Here is a 22,718-nt window from a genome sequence, read left to right as displayed (position 1 = left end):
AGAGAGCCAGAGAGAGCTCTCTCTGTAGTTTCTTATGAGGGGTACCACCACCAACACACTCCACATTAACACACTCCCCACTTCGTGTCCAAATCACCTCGTATATCGCAACGGTGAACCGTTACACCGTTATATTATGTTGGTGGTGGCTACAAAGCACACACACACACACACAGTCAGCCAGCCCTCTCTCTCACTCTGGCTCGCTCTCTCTCCGGATAGCTGCGTCTTCTTCTCTCCGTTGAAAAGTAGAGCCCCGTAGAACCCCGTACTACCCGAAATGTTCAGTTCGCATCCGACGGATACGGACGAGGACGTCGGTTTCGGTTTCGGATTTGTATTCGGATTCGGTTTGATGCTGCGAAAGTTGAGTCTGTGAATTCAGTTGCATCGTAGACGTCGCGACGGCAGCACACGCGTCGCTCCCCCACAGAGAAAACTCTGAGAATACACACAGTAGAATCACGCAGAGAATCACGCCTATATAGCATATAGATCTAAAGAATATCGCCCAAAAAAAACACAAATAAAACCACTAACAACCGCGACACTCGCAGCGCAAAAAAACCAACAGTGTTTCAAATGTTTAACAGATAAAAACCCAAGGCCCTTGCCCCAATGGCCGCCACACGTGTGTGCTCTTTAAGAAAGCAAAGAAAATAATTGAAAAGCCCAGAAGAACCCACTAAAAACCAACTCCAAAACTATCCGAATCAAAAGCAGATCAAGTGTTACAACAAGCATTCCAAATGTTGTCCTGTTTGGCGCCGTCGTCTTCACGTTTCGGCCAAGAGGATACCATCATTCAGCAGAGCATGCCCTCCACCAACGCCTTCACCATGCAGTGTAAGTGATCCACCTCCGGGCCAGATCTGCGATGATTCATCCAGAACTCGGTATCAGCTAGGCCATCAAATCGAACTTTGTCTCAGTGATTTGCGCGGGAACGAAAGATTCAGAGCCTCAAATATTCAAATGCAAGCTTAGCAGTTTCTCAGAATCGCCATCTTGAGCCCGCCCGGTATGTGTGGTCTTTACCTCAGGGGAGCACAAAACTGTAGCAAGAAACTGTAGGAAAACAAAGAAGGAAAACGTAAAAAACGAGTAAGGATCGAAGCAGGTCTCGAATTACCTACTCCTACTCCTACGCAGAGCAGCAACTCTGGTTTTTAGGAGAGGGAACCCAACAAAGTTTGCTGATCAACACTGAAAGAAATTCAAAGCTCTTAGAAAGTCCAGTTAAAGTGTGAATTTGGTGAAAGTGTGATCTTTAAATCACTTATACTTTTCAGTATTTTGATTGCTTCACCTTTAAAGGTAAAAATACTATTAGATGTTAGATGTTAAAAGAAGATGAAAACTATCCTTGAGATTGAAACGAGTTGAAGTTGGATTAACTAGAACCATAATGTATCTATAGCTGTTCAAGTTTTAAGGAACACACTTGGGGAACCCTCCTATATCAAGCTTTTCCGACCTGAAAGATACCCCATCGATCTTGGGTAATAGCATTCAATTTTCACCCAGCCTTCAAGGGGTAGCCACCTCTCTTTTCCTCCTATTTGCCAACCAATTGCAGCCACATTTCAATTTGATTTGTTGGCACCGCCGAAACAGAGCCGCCGCCTTGGCAATAATCTCCACCCACTGCCAGCACAGGTAGCTACCCCTAGCGAGGAAAACCGCATGCGCAGGTTGGACAGGTAGGAACTGCGGTCGACCTTCTGAGGCTTCACCGCCATTCACCAGTGAGGAACCTGTTTTATGGCCATGTTGCTGGTCAGCACTCAAGACCCTGTTTATCGAGTGTAAACAAAGCATAAAACTGTCAGTGGCCAGAGCTCATCGGTTTAAATGGAAGGTGTGAAAGACTAGGAATTAATTGGAAATGCTCAATGGGGGAAATGGGAAATTGGGGATGGCGCAAGACGGTCAGTTTTCCGAGGGAACGCCCACGTTTGTTTCCCTGCTCGCCGCTCTGACAATTGATAAGCCAGCTAAAGAGACGGATTAATTGCACATGTTCGGTAGGAAAAGCGGCAACACCGCAGCCATAAATTATAATTTATGGCTATTTAAGCAGCTCTCCCTCTCCCTCTGCCTTCTGACTTCTGCCTTCTGTGGGCGGAACTAAAAGCCCTCGAACAAGATAGTTCGGCTAATCGATCAGACGTTGTTGAGCACAGGTTGGCCCACATACTTGCAGATACAAATGTATCTATATACTCTCTTTTCCCTGGCCTGGCCAAACTTTTTGATGGCGCTGGGCAGCTGCGACTGCGATGGATATTAATCGCCGGCTACACACGAAATTCTGTTCTGTTGGCTTTTTGGAAAAGCAGGGGAAAACTTGTACTAATTTCCCGGCTGCTCAGCGTGTGTTGTGTCGCATTTCGAAATGGCTCCAAAATGCCATAAATCAAACAATTCGCCCTGGCGAAAACCTGTCGCCTGTTATCACCTTCGGCTACGCCCCTTTAATACGTATATTAGATATATTTATCTTCCGACTCGTGGCCACTAAATCAGCGCTAATTTCCACCCATCAAACTTGTTTTGAATTGAATTTTCCGTCTTTCTGCCCGAAATTAAACATTTATCTGACTTTTGCATCTTTGATTGGGATACAGAGTACAGTGAAGTATCTCCGAAATAGGATTTTCTCGGGGCTAATTAATCATTTTGGGTCCTGTCAGTGGATGTCAGTTTTATATGCTGGTGCTGTCGGTGCTGCCATTTATAACTCCTGGCTCGTCCTGCATCTCTCACCGCCGACAGGACCTTCCCTGCGCCAGCTGGTAATCGAAATTAAACAAACTTGGCCCCAAACTATCTGGCAACTGGCATGCAAAGATGATTAATCCTGCCGATGCCTATCTCAAGTGCTGAACAACTTCAAGATTCTGGCCAACTTTCCCCAAAAATAAACACATTTCGAGGAGGGCTTGCCTTTAAATTGCAATTGAGCCAGGAAAAGCTAAGGGGAGGAGCAGAAAAGCAGATCCTCAGCAAACACAAAAAGACAATAAATCAATGAGGGGAAAGTCCTCTTTGATATCCTGCTGCAGATTCCCTTTAGTCCGTGTTCAACCTGCCGCAGCTTTGGGCAAATTATTTGCCACATTTTGCTTTTATTTCGCATTTTGCCCAAAAAGTAAATTGTTTGCCAATATTTTTTGCTGCTCTTTTTTGCTGCTGCCCCTACTGCTACTGCCACTGCCACTGCCGCTGCCGTTGCGCCACACAATTGAAACAAAGATAACTTTGAAACAGTTGTAAAGTGAAAATTGCACGGAATGCAGCCCGCCTCCTTGCGAATATTTTTTCTTATTTATTTAATGCCCGCCGAGCACCGCGAGACAACAATTCCCGTGCTACCCCCGAAAAAAGTGCCAAAAAATCGGCGCAAACAAAAGGGTGCAACCACCCAACCCCCAAACCCCCAACCAGCAGCCCCCTCTCGAAAAAAAGGTGTTGCCAAAGGGCAGGCAAAATTGCAGCGCCAAAAAGGAGGCTCTAAAAATAAAAAAGGGAGCCCTCAGCAGGCACAATTTAACATGTAAACGATTTTGGTTAACGGGTAACTGGCAGTGGGAAAAGCGCAGTGAAAAACGCAGGGAAAAGGGCCCGCTTCCCTTCTGATTGGCGTTCAATTGCAATAAATTTCGCACAATTGCACAATAATTGTTAAAAGTTTTAAATAAACAAAAATAGTCAACGACTCTATTGTGGTGGCGCGGCAGCAGAAAAACTTTCAATTGCCTTCGATGGGCTTTATTCGGAGTTTTTTCCAGCCAGGATGGAGAGCAGAATTTATACACGAACCGAGAACGGAGTGAATATCAATTAGCCAAGTTAAGCTGAACTTTGGTTATATATTCTGAATTAATTAAGTGCTGTTCTGGTATATAGATATTTTGAGATCGAGTTTTTTATCATCTTTAACTTGCTTATTTGTAAACAAATTAAAGTTTCAAGTTATTGGTTTGGTTCCAAGAAGCATATATAGGGAAAGAAGATACAAAAGTATCTCAGGGATAGCCCTTCTTTGAACACCTCTGCGGCATGTTCCTCTAATTGCATTCTGCCCGCCAACGCATCGCAACTCCGATTTCAAACGCCCACACCACGACATCACACGCATTTCTGCATATTTTTTCAAGGTAAATCGCAGAAATAGTTCGCCCCGGGACACACATATGTTCTCCCTACCCTCCAGATATGCCTCCTATATCCATTTATATATACGAATACAGGGGAAAAAGGACAGGGACAGGGAAAGGACAGGGACAGGGACACGAACACGGACACGGCTCGCTTGGCTATTAAAATTTCACACTCAGCAAAGCAAAATGCTACAAATAAAATAAACGTGGCAGCAGCAACTAGCAACGTGCAACGTGCAACATGCCGTATGCAGCATGCAGCACGCAGCATCAGCTTGCTGAACAAACAAATAAAAGCAAAAGGGCAGAGAGCCAGAAAGGAGAACTCTATTTATAGGCGATCGTCTGGCTCCGAATCTGCACCTTTGCATTTGCCACTTGAAGGGGCACAACGTGGGCACCTTTGTGCCCATTCGGAAAGTGGAGAGTAGACCAGGGCAAAGGTGCTACACTGAGGGAAAACGCTGCTATTTAAGTTATCATCTTCCATTAAGCAGCTTCTCTTTGGTACAAGAAATTGTTCGCAGTGCCTTAATCTCTAGGTAGGTAAGACCCCGAAAGAGTATTCCAAATTTAGAGCGATTATCGGGACAACTCCATATGCCGCTCACATGTGTCTTTAAAACCGATTGCCACTTGAGATCGGACCCTCCGGAGAATTCCTGAGACGGCGGCAGAGACGGTACGGGACGATTTCGCCGATAAATATTCGCACGTCTGAAACCGGAGCGATCGAACTGCCCAAAGCGGAGCCCCAAAGCCTTCCCACAGGTTTTCATTTACAAATTAATGGCGACTGTCTGATAGTGTCGTTTTCCCGTTTTTCAGTTTTCAACGGCAATTAGCTAGCTCTGAACTAAGTGTTTTTGCACTCGGTCTCATTTGCAGGCGATTTATATCGCAAATATGCTAACCACGTTCATTGACTGCAAATGAGTGCAGGCCCGGAGGTCTGTTTATAATTAAGTGCTAAAATTTATGTTTATTTGCATTAAATATCATCGCCCGTATGCCCCCCTACTCCCTCCTTCCCCATCACTCTCCCCCTTTGGCCAGAAGGCGCCACCTGTCGTCCATTTGTCTGCAACTGCGTCAGCAATCGCTAAACAATTTTCCGGTGGACTTCGAAAAGAATTTCCCTCACCTGTCGGCGCTGGCCCGAAAATTGTCGTGACAATCGGCTGTCAGTGAAATATTAAAAAACACTTTGGCCGCTGACGACGGGGGAAAACGGAGAAAAAGTCAGGTGGAAAATGCGAAAGCAAATAAATTAGACGATGAAAATATAAAATTCAAAGGAGAAAAACGGCCAAGGGGAAGATAAATAAATTTGCATTAGCCGGGCTTAGTCGAAATATGTCTGGCTAATAAAAGTTGGCAATAAAAAAAGCACATTAAATTAGTGGGTGTATCTGGGGTGCCTATGCTGCAGATACAAATGTATCTTTTCTCGGTTATTTTGCCATTGATTTACGCCGCCTGCCCATCTACGTATTATTTATAATATTCAGACCTCCTCCCCCACATCCGCCCATGGGCATGTGTGCGCGTGTTTTCCACCGCACAGGTGAACCAAAAAGCTAGGAAAAACACTTGACATCGTTCCAGAAGATTTCCCCTCGGCAGCTGGCCATCCAGCTTTGATTGCTGGCGTTTCTGCTTTGTTTTTGGCAAACGTGTGGCCGCCCATAAATTGCCACAGAATCCCCCTCCTAAATCCGAAATATAAAAAATATAATGCCCCCCAATCAACGTTTTGGCAACTGTCAAAGCAGGAGATTCGTGGCTTTTACTTTAATATTTTTATATTGTTTGGTTTTTGGGAAATAAAAATAATATAAATTGAGAAATTAGTTGGGACTGTCAAGAAAGCTTCGAAGTTTCGTTGATAGATTAAAAATCCCTTCTTCTTTGAGCAATTCAGATGTCTGGCAGTGTCTCCCTTCCGATTTGCCTGCCCCACCCCACCCCACCCCACACACACCTAACACTATCAATCAACTTCAATTGGTCCGCGTTAAGCGCAAAATAGTTGAAAGCTCGGGAGGAGGAGGGGAAAGGGGAAGCGAACTGAAAGATGAGACCAAACGTATGAAAATATACAAAAAACTGTCGAGTTCCGTTCCGCAGAAACAAATACAAGAAATTCCTTTCATTTCGTTTCGGCTGCGCATAAATTGAAATTAATTTGCGGGACACTTTCAATATTTCAGAACGGCGTTACGGCGACGGGTGGGAGGGGGTGGTAAATAAAAGTGTAAAACCGATTGCGTTAATAATTCCTCACTCGATTCAAGTCGGTTGTGGGGCATTGATTGGGCTAAATGAGCTGGTGACACACTTGTTGAGTTGCACGTTTCCCCCCCTCAACACTTTCCCCTGAAGCACATTATGTTGATGAAACAAAATGTTGGGCCATAAAAAAGTGTTGCCTTGCCGTTTTACAACTTTCAATAAAAATGTCATTAGCCAGGCGCAGCGATATAAATTCTTGGACTTGGGAAAATTATGAACTTTCTATATATACTATCTATCTTTGTACAGATATATATCTATAGCTATGTCAGCTGTTGTCCTATAATGGCTTTTAATGGCTTCTTAAGTGACAAGGTGGGAGGCATCGTCATCATCATCATCATCATCATCAGCGTTTATAATTCATTTTTGATCAGAACCCGCATCGAAATCAATTAAGATTGCAACTATCGAAAGTGAAAACGTGCAATGAACTTTCGTAGATTGCGCTTGATTGAACCGACAGCCCTCAGATACAGATACTTCTGGCAGAAAGGTGGCTATAAAACAGGGTTCATTCATTCGAATGCCCGTATCTGAGTATCTGTCTTCGTCTGCCGCCAGTTAATTGGCTTAAATTAAGGTAACGATCAAATGGCAAAGAGAACAAAGACTCGCCTTGTTGTGCACTCCCTACCCATACTCTTTCTTCAGTGGGAAAAACGAACAGAAACCCAGAGAACAGAAACTCCATTTTGTGGTATTACCTTCTCAGATACAGATACAGATACACATTCACAGATACAGATACAGATACAAAGTTTCACTGCGAGAGTGAGAGGGCAATTGAGTGACCCTCCAGGGAACAAAGCAATCTTCTGGCCCGTCTTCCCTCTCTTTCCACTCTCCGCAGCCCGTCTCTCTCTACTCTTCGCCATGGTTGAACGCTTTTTTCAACTGATTAAGTCAACTCTTCTCTCTCGAGTGTGTGCGTGTCTGCCTCCATTCTGCCACTTCTTTTTCTCCGTTCTCCGTTCTCGGTTCTTCTTTCCGTTTCTGTTTTCTTTTCGGTTTCTTTGGCGGATCGAAAGAAACCATGAGATCATCGCCTCTCCGGATTGCAGCCTTGCGTGAAGGCCTGCGAAGTTGATTTGCCACGAAATTAAGTCGGTACACCAGTTCTTGGGAACACAGAAAGAAACTTAAGATACTCAGATACATTCTTAAGTCTTCTGATGCTAAGACATAGGCCCCTTTGATTTCTCTCAGTGCACTTGGCAGCACCTCAGTTAGTCTTTCGCCCCACTCAAGCTCTCCATAATTCCCATTTGGCTTTCCAGTTTTCCAGTTTGCCTTTGCATATTTTATGGTTCTTAAACGATCTGGCAGTTAATTTGTTTTCTTCCCCTTCACGACCCTCCACAGTTCCCTCGCTGGCCGCCACTTTGCTCCACCACAACCAGTCGCCGAAGCACAGCAACGCGGGACCCACTGGGATCCAGGACGCCCACCCCAACCAGCCAGGTGCAGCTGCAGATGCCTTCTTGGTCAAGTGCACCCAGTGCCACAAGCGCTTCACAGAGTTTCAGGTGAGTTTTGAGAAGAACAAACTAGTTTTTAAGATGGCTAATTAGTAAGAACAGAAGCGTGTGATTGACTTCTCTGGAATCCTCGTTCTATTCTAATGATTCAACACTAAAGTATGACTAATAAAAGATCTAAGTTCGCAAAACCTATAAAAGTGCGGAAGTACTAAACTGAATGCCTGATGTTGACCTGTGCTAGACCTAGAGTATTTTTCGTGTATTTTGAATTGCAATTAAGTAGCTCACGAGCTGATAAGAGGAGGTTTTTTATGAATCAAACAGTGATAAGTAAAGACAACTTAACATTTATAAAACGAACAACTTTTTGTTTCCGTTTTTGCAGTCCCTCACCGAACACATTGCCAGCGAGCACCCCCACGACAAGCTGAACTGCGGAGCTGCCCAGCCGGAAAGCGATGCCGAAGACGAGCAGAGCAACATGAGCGGCAGCAGTAGACGGTTCACCAAGTCGCCGGTCACCAGCAGCAGCAACAACCAGTCCAGCAGCAACATCAACAACAACAACAGTGAGCTGGCCAAGAACCAGAACAGCACCAACAAGATGTCACCAATGTGCTCACCTGGATCGCTGAGCCACAGCGACCTGTTCGCCCAGCTGCATCACCCACCGCCCCAGTTGCCACCCCACCTGCACGCCCAGTTCATGGCCGCCGCCGCCTCCTTCGCCATGCAAACCGCCCGATCCGCCAGTTCGCCCAGCCAGCAGCAACAGCAGCAGCAGCAGCAGCAGTTGCAACAGCAGCATCAGCAGCAGCTGGCCATGCAGCAACTGCTGCCACCCCAACTGCCCGGCAGCAACAGCAGCGTGGGCAGCAATTCCGCCTACGACCTGGATCTCAGTGCCCCGCGGTCCACCTCGAGTCCGGGCTCCACCACCGGGGATCTGAGCGGCGCCTATCCCTGCATGCAGTGCACCGCCTCCTTCGCCAGTCGCGAGCAACTCGAGCAGCACGAGCAACTCCACTTGCCCTGCGGCCAGACGGCGGGCACCAGTGTCTCTCAGGTGAGTTTGGGTTTTACTGAGTATTAGTTTCTAAGGAGGGAGCCATTGGCAAGCTACTTAGCTAACTATTTACGATTTAAGCAGCCAAAAACAACGCCGAAGATTACAGACTTGTTTTCGTAGAGAAGCTGCCTTTCAGTGTTTCTCGAAAGAACTAGATTATTGACTTGTTTTTGCATTTCCAAGAAAGAATATTATTCCAGAGGCTAATAATATAGCTTAAAGATAGCTCATTTTATTCTCGAAAATATTCATTTAAAAAGCCTTTACTTCAGTATGAAACAACTTTATCTCCTGAATATAAATATTTCCCAGAAATATTTGTGGGGATAATGAATTTGAAAGAGTCACCACATGAAAAATAACATTTCTGAAATCCCCATAATACTGCGTCTCCAAAGACAATCAGTTCACAGCCCCTGGAAGTCAGTGACTAAACCTGAAGAATGCTGGCTGGAGATTCGCATTCCTGGAAGCAGTGATAAGCAGAGGCACTTGGTCTTATCCCTCGCTTCTTTTAGAGACTTACGTGTTAGGGTTCGTGGCTCGTTACTCATGCATAATCAGAGACCGACTTGGGGCACTTGTGGCACTTGATCTTTGAACACATCACGGCGCGGTTAGTACAATGCGTGGGCATTGTTCGCGGCTAACGGGAAATGAGCCAACCGATAACGGGAGAGCGGTGCCAAGTACAGAATCCCATCCAATCCGATCCCATCCCAACCGAACTGAGACTCTGGAAACCTTAAGCCCATTTCCTGTTGACAAATCGTCAAAACAAAACGTAGAAATATGTTTTAAGATCAACTTTTTTATGTTTCTAATCAGTTGGGATATTAATTAACCGTCAGTTTTTTTCCGTGCACGCATTAAAGTTGTTCGAAGGAAACGCTTAAGGAACAGACCTCATTATTATCGCCTACCGCCTGCCCTTTGTTTTATCGGCATGAAAAAAGAAGAAGAACAACAACAAGTACAGTAAACTATGATAAGGGGCATAAAAATAAAACGTAGGCGTTCACCGAAGTAAGGGAGAAAATAGTAAAAACGAAAATTCCCCAATGGCGGCGACGGAGAAAAACAATTGGGGGTGTTATCAGAAGGGGACCTGTATAAAAAATGTATAAAAATATGGGGAAAGGCTGTCACTCACAGGCTCATAACTCCCAATTGTGCAGTTGTTGTTTCGTTTTTTTGTTGTTTCGTTGTTTTGTTGCCTCGTTTTTTCTAAGGCCTTCCTTCTGCCTTCGTGATAAGGCATTAAAATAAATGTTGCTACGGGCAAGTGGAACCTGATAACACCTAACCACACGACCCCGCCCACTTGTTTTTCTTCTCGCCTCCGCTTTTCCTGTCCTTCGTCGCCATCTTGCCACATATGAGCTGTAAAAAGAAAACCAGGCCTGCCTCAGACGTCACACTCGCGATAAGAAGCCAGCAAAGATGGGTCAGAGGTTGAAGGCAAAAGGGAAGGCAGACCCTGGGACTGCGACTGGTTCACCTTGGAGCTACCCATCGGCTATTAAAGCCACATAAATTATAATTTTGCTGCACTCCCCCAATACATACTCGCACACCCCCTCCCTTCCACAGATTTTCCCCTCCTCACTTGGTCATAAATTCATATGGCTAGTTTGTTGTTGTTTTTCCTGTATGATGGTTTTTTGGGGGGCCGTATCTTTCACCTTCTCCATGTGAGAGCGCAAGCGAAATGAAAAAGTTTGACACCCCCGAAAAAGTACGAGATGAGTTTACGGTTTTTTCCTAAAACAGTGGAACTTAATGAAGAATGGATTGGTTTTATATGTGATTAATACAGAATTTTCATACTCTAGTTAAATGTTTCATTAACAACTTAATCCTAATTTGAAGATTTCTATTTTAAGGCCTTTCTGTAGAGGCAACAAAGTTTTCCCAATTTTATTCACTTTTCTCCTGGTAACAACCACTGTGCCGTCTCCCTTCCATCACTTGCTTTTTGCCACTTTTTTCACGACTGCTGTCCGTTATTAATATTTACCTAAGCTGCGATGATTGCCAGCCTGGCAAAAAGCTAATAAAGTTGGCCAACTCCGGCGCTGAAGAGCAGGTTTATGAGTTGCAACTCCGTTTTGTACCTCTTGGCCAGACCAAGCCCAAAGACCCGCCCACTTCTGGGTGCATATAATTTACGGCTTTGTTAATGACATTTAAACATTTAAACACATGCGAAAAGGCCAAAATGGCAACAGCCACATTGACACATGGCCAAATAGGCAAACTACACGGACAAACCAATTATAATTGATGTGGCACATTGCATTTATTTAATATTGTTGGCCATCGGCTTTACACGTGTTCGCCGTATTAAATTATTATGTGTGAAAACAATTAATTATGCGGCAAACAAAAACAGTGCCAGAAATAACAATAATGCCGCCGCTACCGCCGCTGCCAGCGAGACAAATGGCTCATTATGGAAATCAGGCTGTCGACTCACAAAAGTAGGCAACCATTTTATTGAAAAGGCATTAACATGGCCGAAAGGGTAAATAAGGCACAGGACAGGACAGGGGGGGTATCAATCCAACATTGTTGATGCAACATTTCAACATTTGTTTTTAAGGTCAACATCATTAACCGGGGTAAGAGTCAAAAAGGGGCAGACGGTCGAGCAAATGGCAGGCCATAAATTATGTCAGAAAAACCAAAACGAAAAAAAAAGCACAGAAGTCCTGGCCAACTTTCAGCAGAAAAAGTGCAGCAATTAAATATTTGCTTAACTGCAAACGCACATGGCTGCAACTTTTTGGCCACAACTCATTTGGTGGGTTGGCCTTCTGCTTTTCCGCTTCCGGTTTGCCACCTTTTTGGCCGCCGCAAAATGGGGCAGGGAGCAGACAATTCAAATTGAAAAATTATATGCACTTTAGGTGTAGTCCTGCGAGTCCAGCGAGTCCTGCGACTCCACATATCCACACATTGGGTCGTCGTCTTCTCGGCGCCGCTTGACGAACCGGGCGAGTGAAAAATTAATAGCAATTTATTTCGCTCAACCCTTTATTTGCTCGTCTGCCCGCTTTTAAATGTATTTTTATGCTTCTCTGCGGGCACTGTAAGGTCAAAGGTGACGGGGAGCCAGCCTTTACTGCTGCTAAAAGTTTCGGAATTATTCGCAATTAAAGCAAACAAATTAAAAACTTTCCAAACAAAACGAAGCTACAATTTATGGTCAGTGGTTAAATGACTTTTAAAATATTATAATTAGTCGGATGAAATATGGCTACAGGTTTTACGGTTTATTATCTATCTAAAAACGAGGTTACAGATTATTGATCATCTTCTTTTAGTTAGTGATCATCCTCAAATGACTGCAATTAGTTTGAAAATACTCTCATCTCCATTTCCACTTTAAGTTCTCAAAAGAAAACCCCTGTCTTAGGATCATTTTTTATGGTTTCCACTCTCATTCCCCCAAAACATCATCATCATCATCATTGGGAGTTCCTGTTTCCTTGAGGATATCCCCTGGATTTTCCCCCAGTTTTCTTTTACACCTGCACTTTTCCACATGTCAGAGTCGCTGGGCCACAATTTAAACTTCTCGTTCTCTTCTTTCTTTCATTTTTAAGTTACTCCTGAGATTTATATCAACTTTCACCGTGAGGGCCATAAATTATGTGGCTCCGCTTGTGGCGCAGTTTCTCACATGGAAATTCCTCAGACGATTCCCCCCGACTTCTCCCGAGTTTTCCTCGACGCAAGTCCCGTGGGTTTTTTCACTTGTGACGTTTATTGTGCGGTTGTTACTTGATATGTTTAATGAGAAATGCTCTGCCGCGCAGGGAGAAAGGGAATTGGAAAGTCGGAGGGGGTGAAAGTATATGTAGTACTAGAGCACTTGACATTTCATTGGGCAGTCTGATTGTGAGAAGAGATTGCACTTGGGAACGACTCCTGAGAAAGTTGCAGGAGAAGTTTAAGACTGCAGTTTGAAATGGTTTTAATGGAAATTCTTCAAAGGGTTGAAGACTCCAGCAGACTGTCGCTGGAAGAGCTCTTAAATGATTAAAACTATCTCATATCGAAGTTAAAGGAAACTTGTTAAAAGTTTTAAGACTACAATAAAACCCCGAATGTTCTGCAGAATAACAAGCAAAAGTTGAAGGTAATTCCAGGGAAAAGAGCGCTGATTGAGACACTCGTTGAGATAATATAAATTCCAGCTAAAAGCGATAACGACTTAAAAGCCAGAGAACCCACATAAGAAGCATTAAAATTATTTCTCTGAATAGATAATTGAAAAATCCCCAAGACACACTGAAAAGCTTAAAATATATAATGCGGAGAGTAGCAGCTGCTGGCCTGAAAATCATATTTTTCCGCGACACGTTTCCTTAATTTCCCAAGACTGCGGCTTTTATCAAGAGTGATAAATTTAATTTATACCGCGGCGTCGCCTAATTTATGTTTTCCTAATACGCAACTAATTTCGCAGGTCTCTTGTTGGCGGGAAAATCAGGGCATCATCATCATTGAGGAAAACGTTTTATTTATAAACAATTAAATTTGATTTGTCGTTGCGTTGGCGAATGAAAATCGAAAACGAAACAGACACAGCTACAGCTTTTGCTTCGGCTAAAGAGCACGAGAAAAATTGAAACAAAATTTCAGCAAAGTTTTCCCAATGAACTCGAGATGATTTATGGAAAATTAATAATTTTAAATCCCAGCGCTGCTGCAGCAGAAAGTCAGAAATTATTTGTTTGTCGTCTGCACAAAGCGAGTGAAACGGCCATAAAATATTGAGAAATGCGGCAGCAGAGCGACCGCAATGGCTAAAAGTATTTCCCTGTTAACTGCGCGTGTTAATCAATTTCCCAATGGGATTGGTATTAATGCAGAGATGATCGCGCCGAGGAAAGTTAATGAACCCAGCCAGCAATACGTAACAAAGTCACCCATTGTCCACAGCCGAGACAATAAATTAACCGATCTGAAGTTCGATCTGAGTCCACCTCGTCTTATCACAGAGAGATAACCCCAACTTGCCTCTTGATTCTCAGATGTACTACAATTAGTTCTCTTTCCGTCTCCACATAGATCAGGTACGTCAATGGCCGACATGGGGATTCATTCATTTGAATCCCTAATCAGTATTCCTCAGATACTTATACTGATTCTGATTCTACGTACTACTTTCGTGTGTGGCGGCAGCTGCGGCGCGATAAGCGAGAAATTGGGTCGTCGCGTATTTCGCTATAAAGCAGTTAGAGATCAGACACTATTATGTTCCTCGTATTTTCCACTCGCATCCTCGCTCTTCGTTTCATCTTTTTTCGCTAAACATTTCTTGTGGCGTCGTTAATATTATTCTTTTTCGCTTGACCTCAAAAAGAATCTCGCAGAGTGAAACAGAAGCAGAAAACTTTGAGCTTGTCGCTTTTTGTTATTTTTGTTTACGCATTTCGTCAGGCGACAGGTGCGCCTCTATATCTATCAGATACTATATAGACAAGTCTGTGTGGATAAACCGGATACAGTGCGTAACGCATCTATATGGGTTTGAGCTTTTTGCACTCATAGATTCGAATAATCACACTATTTGTATACTAAAAGATACTAACAGACTACAGTTTCGAACCCCACTGTATCCATACGTAGTATTCCCCACCTCGACACTGTTCGGTATTTGTCAACATTGTTTGCTTGCCTTTGGGGTTGACACTTTGAAAGCCGAACGATCTCCCTTTGGCCGATCATCTTTTACGGCCAATTATGCGCGCTATTATGGCCAAATTCCCATGTCACTCACTGCATAAAGCATTTTTCAGCCAGCAATAGTGAAATACGTTCACAAATTAGCCCTCTGTCTGCGACAAGACATTATCTTTGCGGGACTCGTTCGTTTGATTTGTCTAATGTGGGTGGGTGGGGAACAGCGAAGCAGGAGCCCACCTACGTTGCGTTATAATTTTAGCCAAAAGGCCTGTCGCCTGCAATTAACCAGGCTAAAATGCAACCGCTGGACCATCCTCACATGCTGCCCAGTACAATTAGACTTGACGAGCGCTTTGAAGACGCTGCCTCTGTGTGTGGTCGCTAGTTTCCGCCTCGATTTCTCGGAATTTCGAACTGATAACTTCTTGATAAGCAGCCAGCCACCCGCTGCTCTTCGAATATCTTTAATATTTATTTTTCTACTCACCTGATCGCCGTTATCTGCAAACGAAAAGAGATGGAGAGGGGTTAGTTATTGTTTTCGCTGATTATCCGCATCTTGAGCCGCCGACCCTGATCCGCTTGGCGTGCTGTTTGTTTACGAGCACACGCGCCTCTTTGGGATCGATTGATAGTGATAGTGAGCTCTTATCAGCTCTGAAATACCCCGAATATTCTTGAAAATTAATACGCCTATTTAAGGTGAATAGTGAAAGTGCACTGGGAAAATCTTATAGTTTATCCGATATACACAGAAGGGTATTTAAGCCAGGGATCAAAAGTGGAACAACAATTTCTAGATTTAACCATATCGAAGGACCAAATTACATCATTTTTACATAGAAATTTAACGAAAATAGCAAAGTTTTTTCGTGTGTAATGTTCCTAATCACTCCATCCCCTTACATTTCGAACAATTCAGATGAAATTTAATTAATCGAGCGTCTAGCAACATGTGGAAAAGAAGGCGGACGGGGGGCAGACGTAGTACGCACGTGTGCGTGGCTTATCGACACTAATGCCACGGAGGTTAGACTGTACCTCGAACACTCGAGTGGTTTTAGCTTCCATTTCCATGTGCGCGGGCCATTCGCTTAGTGGAATCAATCAATTTTCAACTTTGGCTCGAGTGGCTCCCCTGAAAAACACTTGAGTCATGCACACAGTCCGTCCATCCATCCGTCTGTCCATCAGTTAACCCCCGGGGGCGGGCATCTTCATGGGGCTTTGTTAAAGGTAGCTTCAATTGGCATTTCCGCTCATCGCAAATATAATAATAACAAACTGTAACAACAAAAGCGCATAAGAAGAATCCGGCTGACGCATCGCAAATGGAACTCACCTTTTGTAAACGTGTGCACTGTGTACTTACACATACATACAATATGAAGTATCTGTATATAGTATCTGTGTGAGTGGTGTATCTGGCGTATCTCACGGCTGCCATTTTCATTTCCATTTCGTTTGCACTGCGCCTCGCTTTACATTTAATTGATAACGCCGACGACAACAAAGCGCGTTCATTGTGAGCTGCTGCTGCGGTTTAATGTCCGCTCAGGGAGGTGTGTACAGTGGAGATTCGATAGTTGCACTAAATACGTCTGCAAATAGAAGCGTTTTAAGTTAAAATACTTTAACCACGTGATTATCGTGATCCTAAAAGTTTCTCTCAACCACAAAAACCTTACAAATTCATTGTTCAAGTAAAAAAGTGAAAAGTGTTTCCCTAAAGCCTGTTTTCACTGTCCCATTTCTAGGTTCTGTGGTTCTATGTACGTTTTCTGATTTCTAGGTAGGCGTATTGCGGTTTACAACCGACCAACCTGATTATGTGGGTACTTTAGAGAGGGATGGAGATAGCCCCGACTCCATGCGGAGATAACGGGTTTTCAACTGTATGAGTGTGAGAGTGTATGCGAGCGAGAGAGAGCCAACAGGTGGCCATTTGTATATTATAGCTGTTCATCGCACTCACTCACCTGACGAACAAATGGTCGCATTAAAATGGTGTTTTTTTCGGAAAATGGGTCCGGCGGTGACGTCACAGGTAAAATAACAAACGGAAACGGAAATTGTTATTGCTGTCGAAACGAAAAGCGAAATGGGGAAAAACATTTTCCGTTTATTCTCTACCATCGGCAGCAGTAAAAACAAATTAGAAGGCCTGCGCTATAAATGTATTATTTTTCCTCAACACGCCTAAAACAATAAACACCGTGTCACGTTAGCGAACAAACTAATTACAATACATAGTAATAGTTCTTTTTGAGTGATCTCATCTTGAGAGGGTAAATTGGCTGCGAGTTGATGATAATGACTAATGGCGCAAAGTGCGTTAATTGGGACTTATGAGTAAGCGTTACCTTAACCTCAAATGCGGAGTCAAAGTCCAAAAAATACAGTGGAACTTGTAAATACAAGTTAATATTAACTGTATAATTTAGTGATTTCCCACTGTTTTACAAACACGGCTTATTTTCATTCCGATAACGAACTGGAATGTCATGAACTTTGCAATAATAACAACTGGAAAATGCTGGATGCGACGAAGGTAACACAGCAATAAATTGAAAGTTCAACGGCTGAACGGTAAACAACGCAAGCACACACACATGCGATAGAAGGTGGGAGGGGGACAACAACACGTGTTGCCATCTGTCCGACAAAGTACCGCAAATCTTTCAACGCAGCCGCTAAGTGGAAAAGTGGAAGACGACGGAAAGTCGGGAAAGCGGGGAAAAGCGGCGCTGCACTTTCGTTTTCCTTTCCATTTCCATTTCTATTTCCACCTTTAGGCATTTGATCCGTTCAATTTGTTGCCAAACAAATCAAACCAAAGCACAAACAAAACGGCCCCCGAAACACCGAAAATTTGATTAGCATCAGCTGTTGAAACATTTTGATGAGATGCATTTTTTGTTGTTTACTTTGGGCCGTTTGTTTTGTAGATCTGCCTTGTGTGTCGCAATTTTCCAATTGAAGTTTAATTTTTATTGGAAAGCAGCGCAGCGCAGCACAGCTGAGCGCAGGCTTTGTTGTTGTTGTTCTTGGAGTGACAATCTATCTTCACTGGAACAAGCGTCATCTCTTTCCCACCCGCCGCGCACTTTGCTTGGTTCTCTTTCTCATTTCATTCCCCGCGTTTGTTCGTGCTGTGCGCGTTTCGCATTCTTCCCATTTAATTGTAGTTTTTAACTGAAGTTTGTGCGTATTTAAATTCGAAAACGTTTGCACAATTCACTAATATCAAAATATCACAAAATATCCGCTTTTACGACTCGGATAAACACAAGAAACAAAAAAACCGAAAAAATGGCTCGTATTCAGCGGTCGCTTTTGATTTGGTCCGCTTTGTGGTGGCTTTTCTTGCCTTGAAACAAATTAGAAAGCCATTAAATTTAAAACAAATAAATACGCGTGTTGTTTTAAACAGTTTTTATTACCTGTGCGTTGGTGTTTCGTTTTTCATTCTTTTTTTTTCGCGCGTGGCCCCAAGTTCCAACAACAATGTCAGCTGCCGCTCTCTTGCTCTCTTCTTCTTCACTAGAAAAGGTAACTGGGAAAACAAAAGATCGTAGAATGCAAGAAGCGGATGAGTGGGCAGCAAAAGCTGGAAACTAGAGATGGAAGTTTTGTTTGCAGATGGTTTTCGCTTATGCGATAGTTGGATAGTTATAAAAAAAAATACAAGAGTGTTTACAAAATGTTTTCAACCGTTGAAATACCTGTCCTAGGGTTAATAACTTAATAATAAGATAAACTTTTTCTAGTTCAAACACAAAATTTCTTTAGCTGGTTTTAAGTGCAAATTCAAACTCCCGCTACAATAGCATTATCTTATCTAATCCATATCTTATCTTATCTCTTATTTACAGACCTGCCGGATTTGCCACAAGGCCTTCGCGAATGTGTACCGCCTGCAGAGGCACATGATCAGTCACGACGAAAGTGCGCTCCTGCGAAAATTTAAGTGCAAGGAGTGCGACAAGGCCTTCAAGTTCAAGCACCACCTGAAGGAGCACGTGAGGATCCACTCGGGAGAGAAGCCCTTTGGATGCGACAATTGCGGCAAGAGGTTCTCGCACTCGGGCAGTTTCTCCTCGCACATGACTTCAAAGAAGTGCATCAGCATGGGTCTGAAGTTGAACAACAATCGTGCTTTACTGAAGAGACTGGACAAGAGTCCTGGTTCTGGATCTTCGGGATCCCGTCGATCGCCTTCTGATCACGGAAATGCAAAGCTGCCAGAGCAGCCAACTCTTCCCGGGTTACCCAATCCCATGATATATTTCGCCAGCGATGCCCAGAACCAAGGTGGAAATGCGGCACCTACGCCCTTCCCACCTTTCCACCCCACGAACTACATGAACGCCGCCCTTTTGGCCTTCCCTCATAACTTTATGGCAGCCGCTGCAGCTAGCCTGGATCCTCGGGTTCATCCCTACAGCATCCAAAGACTGCTGCAACTTTCCGCTGCAGGTCAGCAGCAAAGGGAGGAGGAACGGGAGCAGCAAAAGCAGCGGCAGGAAGAGGAGGAGCCTGCCGATGAACCAAAATTGGTGATGGACATCGAAGAGCCGGAGGCCGCGGAAAGAGTGTCTACACCGGAAGCCACAGTAGAAGTTACTCCCATCAAGCAAGAGGAAAGCAGGGAAGCTTCTCCCGCTCCAGAGGGATATCTTTCATCCCCTCAAGCCATTAAACAGGAGCAAGAACCCCTTAACGTGGCAGAAGAACCTCAAATCTCGATGGAGGAACCGGCTCAGCCAGAGCCAGCAGCCGATCTGCGTTGCAGTCGCTGCTCCAAACAGTTCAATCATCCCACAGAGCTCGTACAACATGAAAAGGTTCTTTGTGGTTTGATCAAGGAGGAGTTGGAGCAACACTTCCAGCAGCAACAGGCTGCAACCTTCGCTTTGCCCTCCGCCAGCGAAGAGGACGAGGATGATGAAGAGATAGAGGAGGAACCCAGGCAGGAAAGTGGCGAACGGAAAGTCCGAGTGCGAACGGCTATTAACGAGGAACAGCAGCAGCAGTTGAAGCAGCACTACTCCCTGAATTCCCGACCCAGTCGAGAGGAGTTCCGCATGATAGCAGCCCGTCTGCAGTTGGATCCTCGAGTGGTTCAAGTCTGGTTCCAGAACAACCGCTCCAGGGAACGCAAAATGCAAAGCTTCCAGAGCAATCAAGGCACCGCACCAACGGTGACCAATGAATCTCAGGCTCCACTAACCCGAGAAGATCAACCTCTGGATTTGTCAATAAAGAGAGATCCCCTCACACCCAAAAGTGAGAGCTCGCCTCCTTATATAGCTCCTCCATCGGGAGAGCCCTTAAATCCCGAGGCCATCAATCTCAGCAGGAAGTTTTCCACATCAGCATCGATGTCACCAGCTTCGATTTCACCGTCATCCGCGGCAGCCTTATACTTTGCAGCTGCCCCGCCGCCTTCGCCACCAAATAGTCAAATGGATGCCACTCCTCGAAGTGGTCAGGCCTTCCCGGGACTACCCCCCTACATGCTGCCTATGCCGTTGCCCATGGAGGCGCTGTTTAAGATGCGCCCGGGTGGGGAGTACGCTCCCAATCATCCCCTGATGAACAGTATTAAGCTGCACGATTACCGAGGCACTAGTCTGAGCCCCGGTGGATCGGAGAAGCGTTCGTGGCGGGACGACGACTCGCGTATCTCGCATGAGGATGAGTTTGGAGGCGGTGTCTTGATGCCACCGAAACCCAAGAGGGGCAAGGCGGAGACCCACGGACACGCGGGTGATCCCGATTTGCCCTACGTGTGCGATCAGTGCGAAAAGGCCTTCGCCAAGCAAAGTTCGCTGGCACGACACAAATACGAGCATTCCGGTGAGTTAGCTTGATCTCCAGATCTCTTAGAGTCCTTACTAATTTTATGGTTTTCTGTTGTTTCCATAGGTCAAAGACCCTACCAGTGCATGGACTGCCCGAAGGCCTTCAAGCACAAGCACCACCTCACGGAGCACAAGCGTCTGCACAGCGGTGAGAAGCCCTTTCAGTGCTCCAAGTGCCTGAAGCGATTCTCGCACTCGGGCAGCTACAGCCAGCACATGAACCACCGGTATTCCTACTGCAAGCCGTACAGGGAATAGGTAAGCGACACCTCAGTGCCGCCCACCTGCCAACCAGGAGCAAATCCCCCGGCGCCGCCTACGACGGCCAGCAATCGGGGGCGTCGTCGGGCTCAGGTTCCGGCGGGGAATCCCCAATATCCACCGCATCATCAGCATCCCCACCATCCGCATCTAGCGGCCATGGCTGCCTTCCAGCAGCAGCAGCAACAGCATCACAGACTCTCCTGGAATGGAGGCGGTGTGATGCTGCCGCCTCCCAATCAACAGCCACATCGTCCGCCGGCTCCACACCCGCCTCCATTACTACCTGGATCCGGTTTTGGTCAGCCACCAGCGGCGCAGTTCTTTCACCATCATGCGGGGCTACTGCCTCCGCCGCCGCCGCCCCCGCCGCAGACCACGCCAGCTTCCGCACCCGCCTTCGACTTCTTCAATGCCAAAATGTTTCCAAATTAAGCTAGGAAAGCCAAGCCAGCACTTACAGGCTGTACTTAAGAACAGACGAACAGAAAATCTCAGAATGTGCAGGAACACACACAGAACAACACCCCCCAAAATGCACTTTAGACAGAGTCAGAGTCAAAAACCAGAGAGAGAGATATTTTTTATAGCCATATAACCAGGAAAATGAGAAGCCGTAGTTGAAAAACCTTTCGTTTGAGCGAATTTATTATTTTTACAATGTTGCAACCACTTTGTTTTTAGTATTTTATTAATTTACCTACCGCCTAAGTTCGAGGTAAGGGCTAAATATTTTTGTTTGGCCCCCGACTCGCTTGAAGATATCGTTTTATCTATTTTTTATGGATTAATGTTTTAGTTTTTAGTTCTTAGGAGCTGGAGATCCCAGTACCAAGTGCTGCAGAATACTCAACACTCGAATCGTTAAGAGCCCACTCCTGAAGGGAATATATGTACATTTTCTACGATAATGTATTCTTTTAAGCTGTAACATTTAACTTATAGTTTTCGGTTAAGCCAGGCTGGGTTGACATTGCAACCAGCTCGAAAGGAATTTTCCACCCTCCAACCTCCGGACCAAAAACAGAAAAGCAAAGAAAATTAAGAAAATACAAGCAGACAATACCGAAACCAGATAAAAAAGTATTAAGCAGCGAAACTGTATTAAGCCACCACCCACACATTGTAAAGTCCACGCTTACACCGCCCCATTTCGTATATAGTTTATGTTAAATGGAAAACCCACGCTGCGCGTTTCAAGCTCTCTTACTTAAGGAAAACTCCCAAAAATCTTTCTCGATCTACGCTTTAATCTCCCCTCTTTCAACCCAATCGCGAAATGAGCACAAACACCTACAAGATCATTCCATTTGGCCAGAGCCGTGCCCCAAAATAGGTGCAACCCATGCATTTAAGGCCTCCGGCTGCCGCTTGCCACTCGACAACCCACTAAATCTAAAGTCTAAATCTAATGCTAAACTAAACTAATGCTAACTAATGTTTAATATATACGAAGCGAAACAAAAACTTAATTTGGCCTTATTAAAGATTATTTAACGATTCAAAAACGTTTCAGAATATTCAAAGAAAAAAAAAAAACGGAAAAAAAGAAAATCTAGTATGTAAAAAGAAAAAGAAATCATTTGGAAAAGTCTCGCGAAATCGATTAGCAAAATTCCATGTGCGTATTAAATGTAAAAATGAAAATCAGAGAAGAAAACCAAAGCCCCTATTAACTATCGAAATGTTTGCCATGACAATAAATTTATGACTAAATAATTGATAATGCTTTCGATTCCTGCGCTAGCCAAAAGAACAAACAAGTGAAAAACCTAAAGAATCAAGTAACTTTCAATTATAATCGTTTCTACTCAGCCACAAACTACAATTAGTTAAAAAAACAAACAAGGTTTCCAGAACAACGAACATTTCTTTT

General features: G+C 44.5%; 1 protein-coding gene across 2 annotated transcripts; it reads left to right on the top strand.

Moving 5' to 3' along the window:
* Positions 1-305: 305 nt before the first annotated feature.
* LOC108113497 (zinc finger protein 1) lies at positions 306-20,950 on the top strand. 2 transcript variants are annotated; one of them, XM_017224083.2, is made up of 5 exons: positions 306-846; positions 7,827-7,990; positions 8,331-9,011; positions 18,590-20,576; positions 20,646-20,950. In XM_017224083.2, exons 1-5 carry the CDS (start codon positions 750-752, stop codon positions 20,837-20,839), a joined length of 3,123 nt encoding a protein of 1,040 aa, XP_017079572.2. In that variant the 5' UTR covers positions 306-749; the 3' UTR covers positions 20,840-20,950. The 2 variants fall into 2 exon arrangements, with proteins under 2 accessions (XP_017079572.2, XP_017079573.2); XM_017224084.2 differs by lacking the exons at positions 306-846; positions 7,827-7,990; positions 8,331-9,011 and adding an exon at positions 18,042-18,266.
* Positions 20,951-22,718: the final 1,768 nt, after the last annotated feature.

This window comes from Drosophila eugracilis, unplaced genomic scaffold (assembly GCF_018153835.1).
Source record: "Drosophila eugracilis isolate 14026-0451.02 unplaced genomic scaffold, ASM1815383v1 contig_1781, whole genome shotgun sequence".
In the NCBI taxonomy this organism is placed as follows: domain Eukaryota; kingdom Metazoa; phylum Arthropoda; class Insecta; order Diptera; family Drosophilidae; genus Drosophila; species Drosophila eugracilis.
This window is presented reverse-complemented; position numbering and strand designations above follow the sequence as displayed.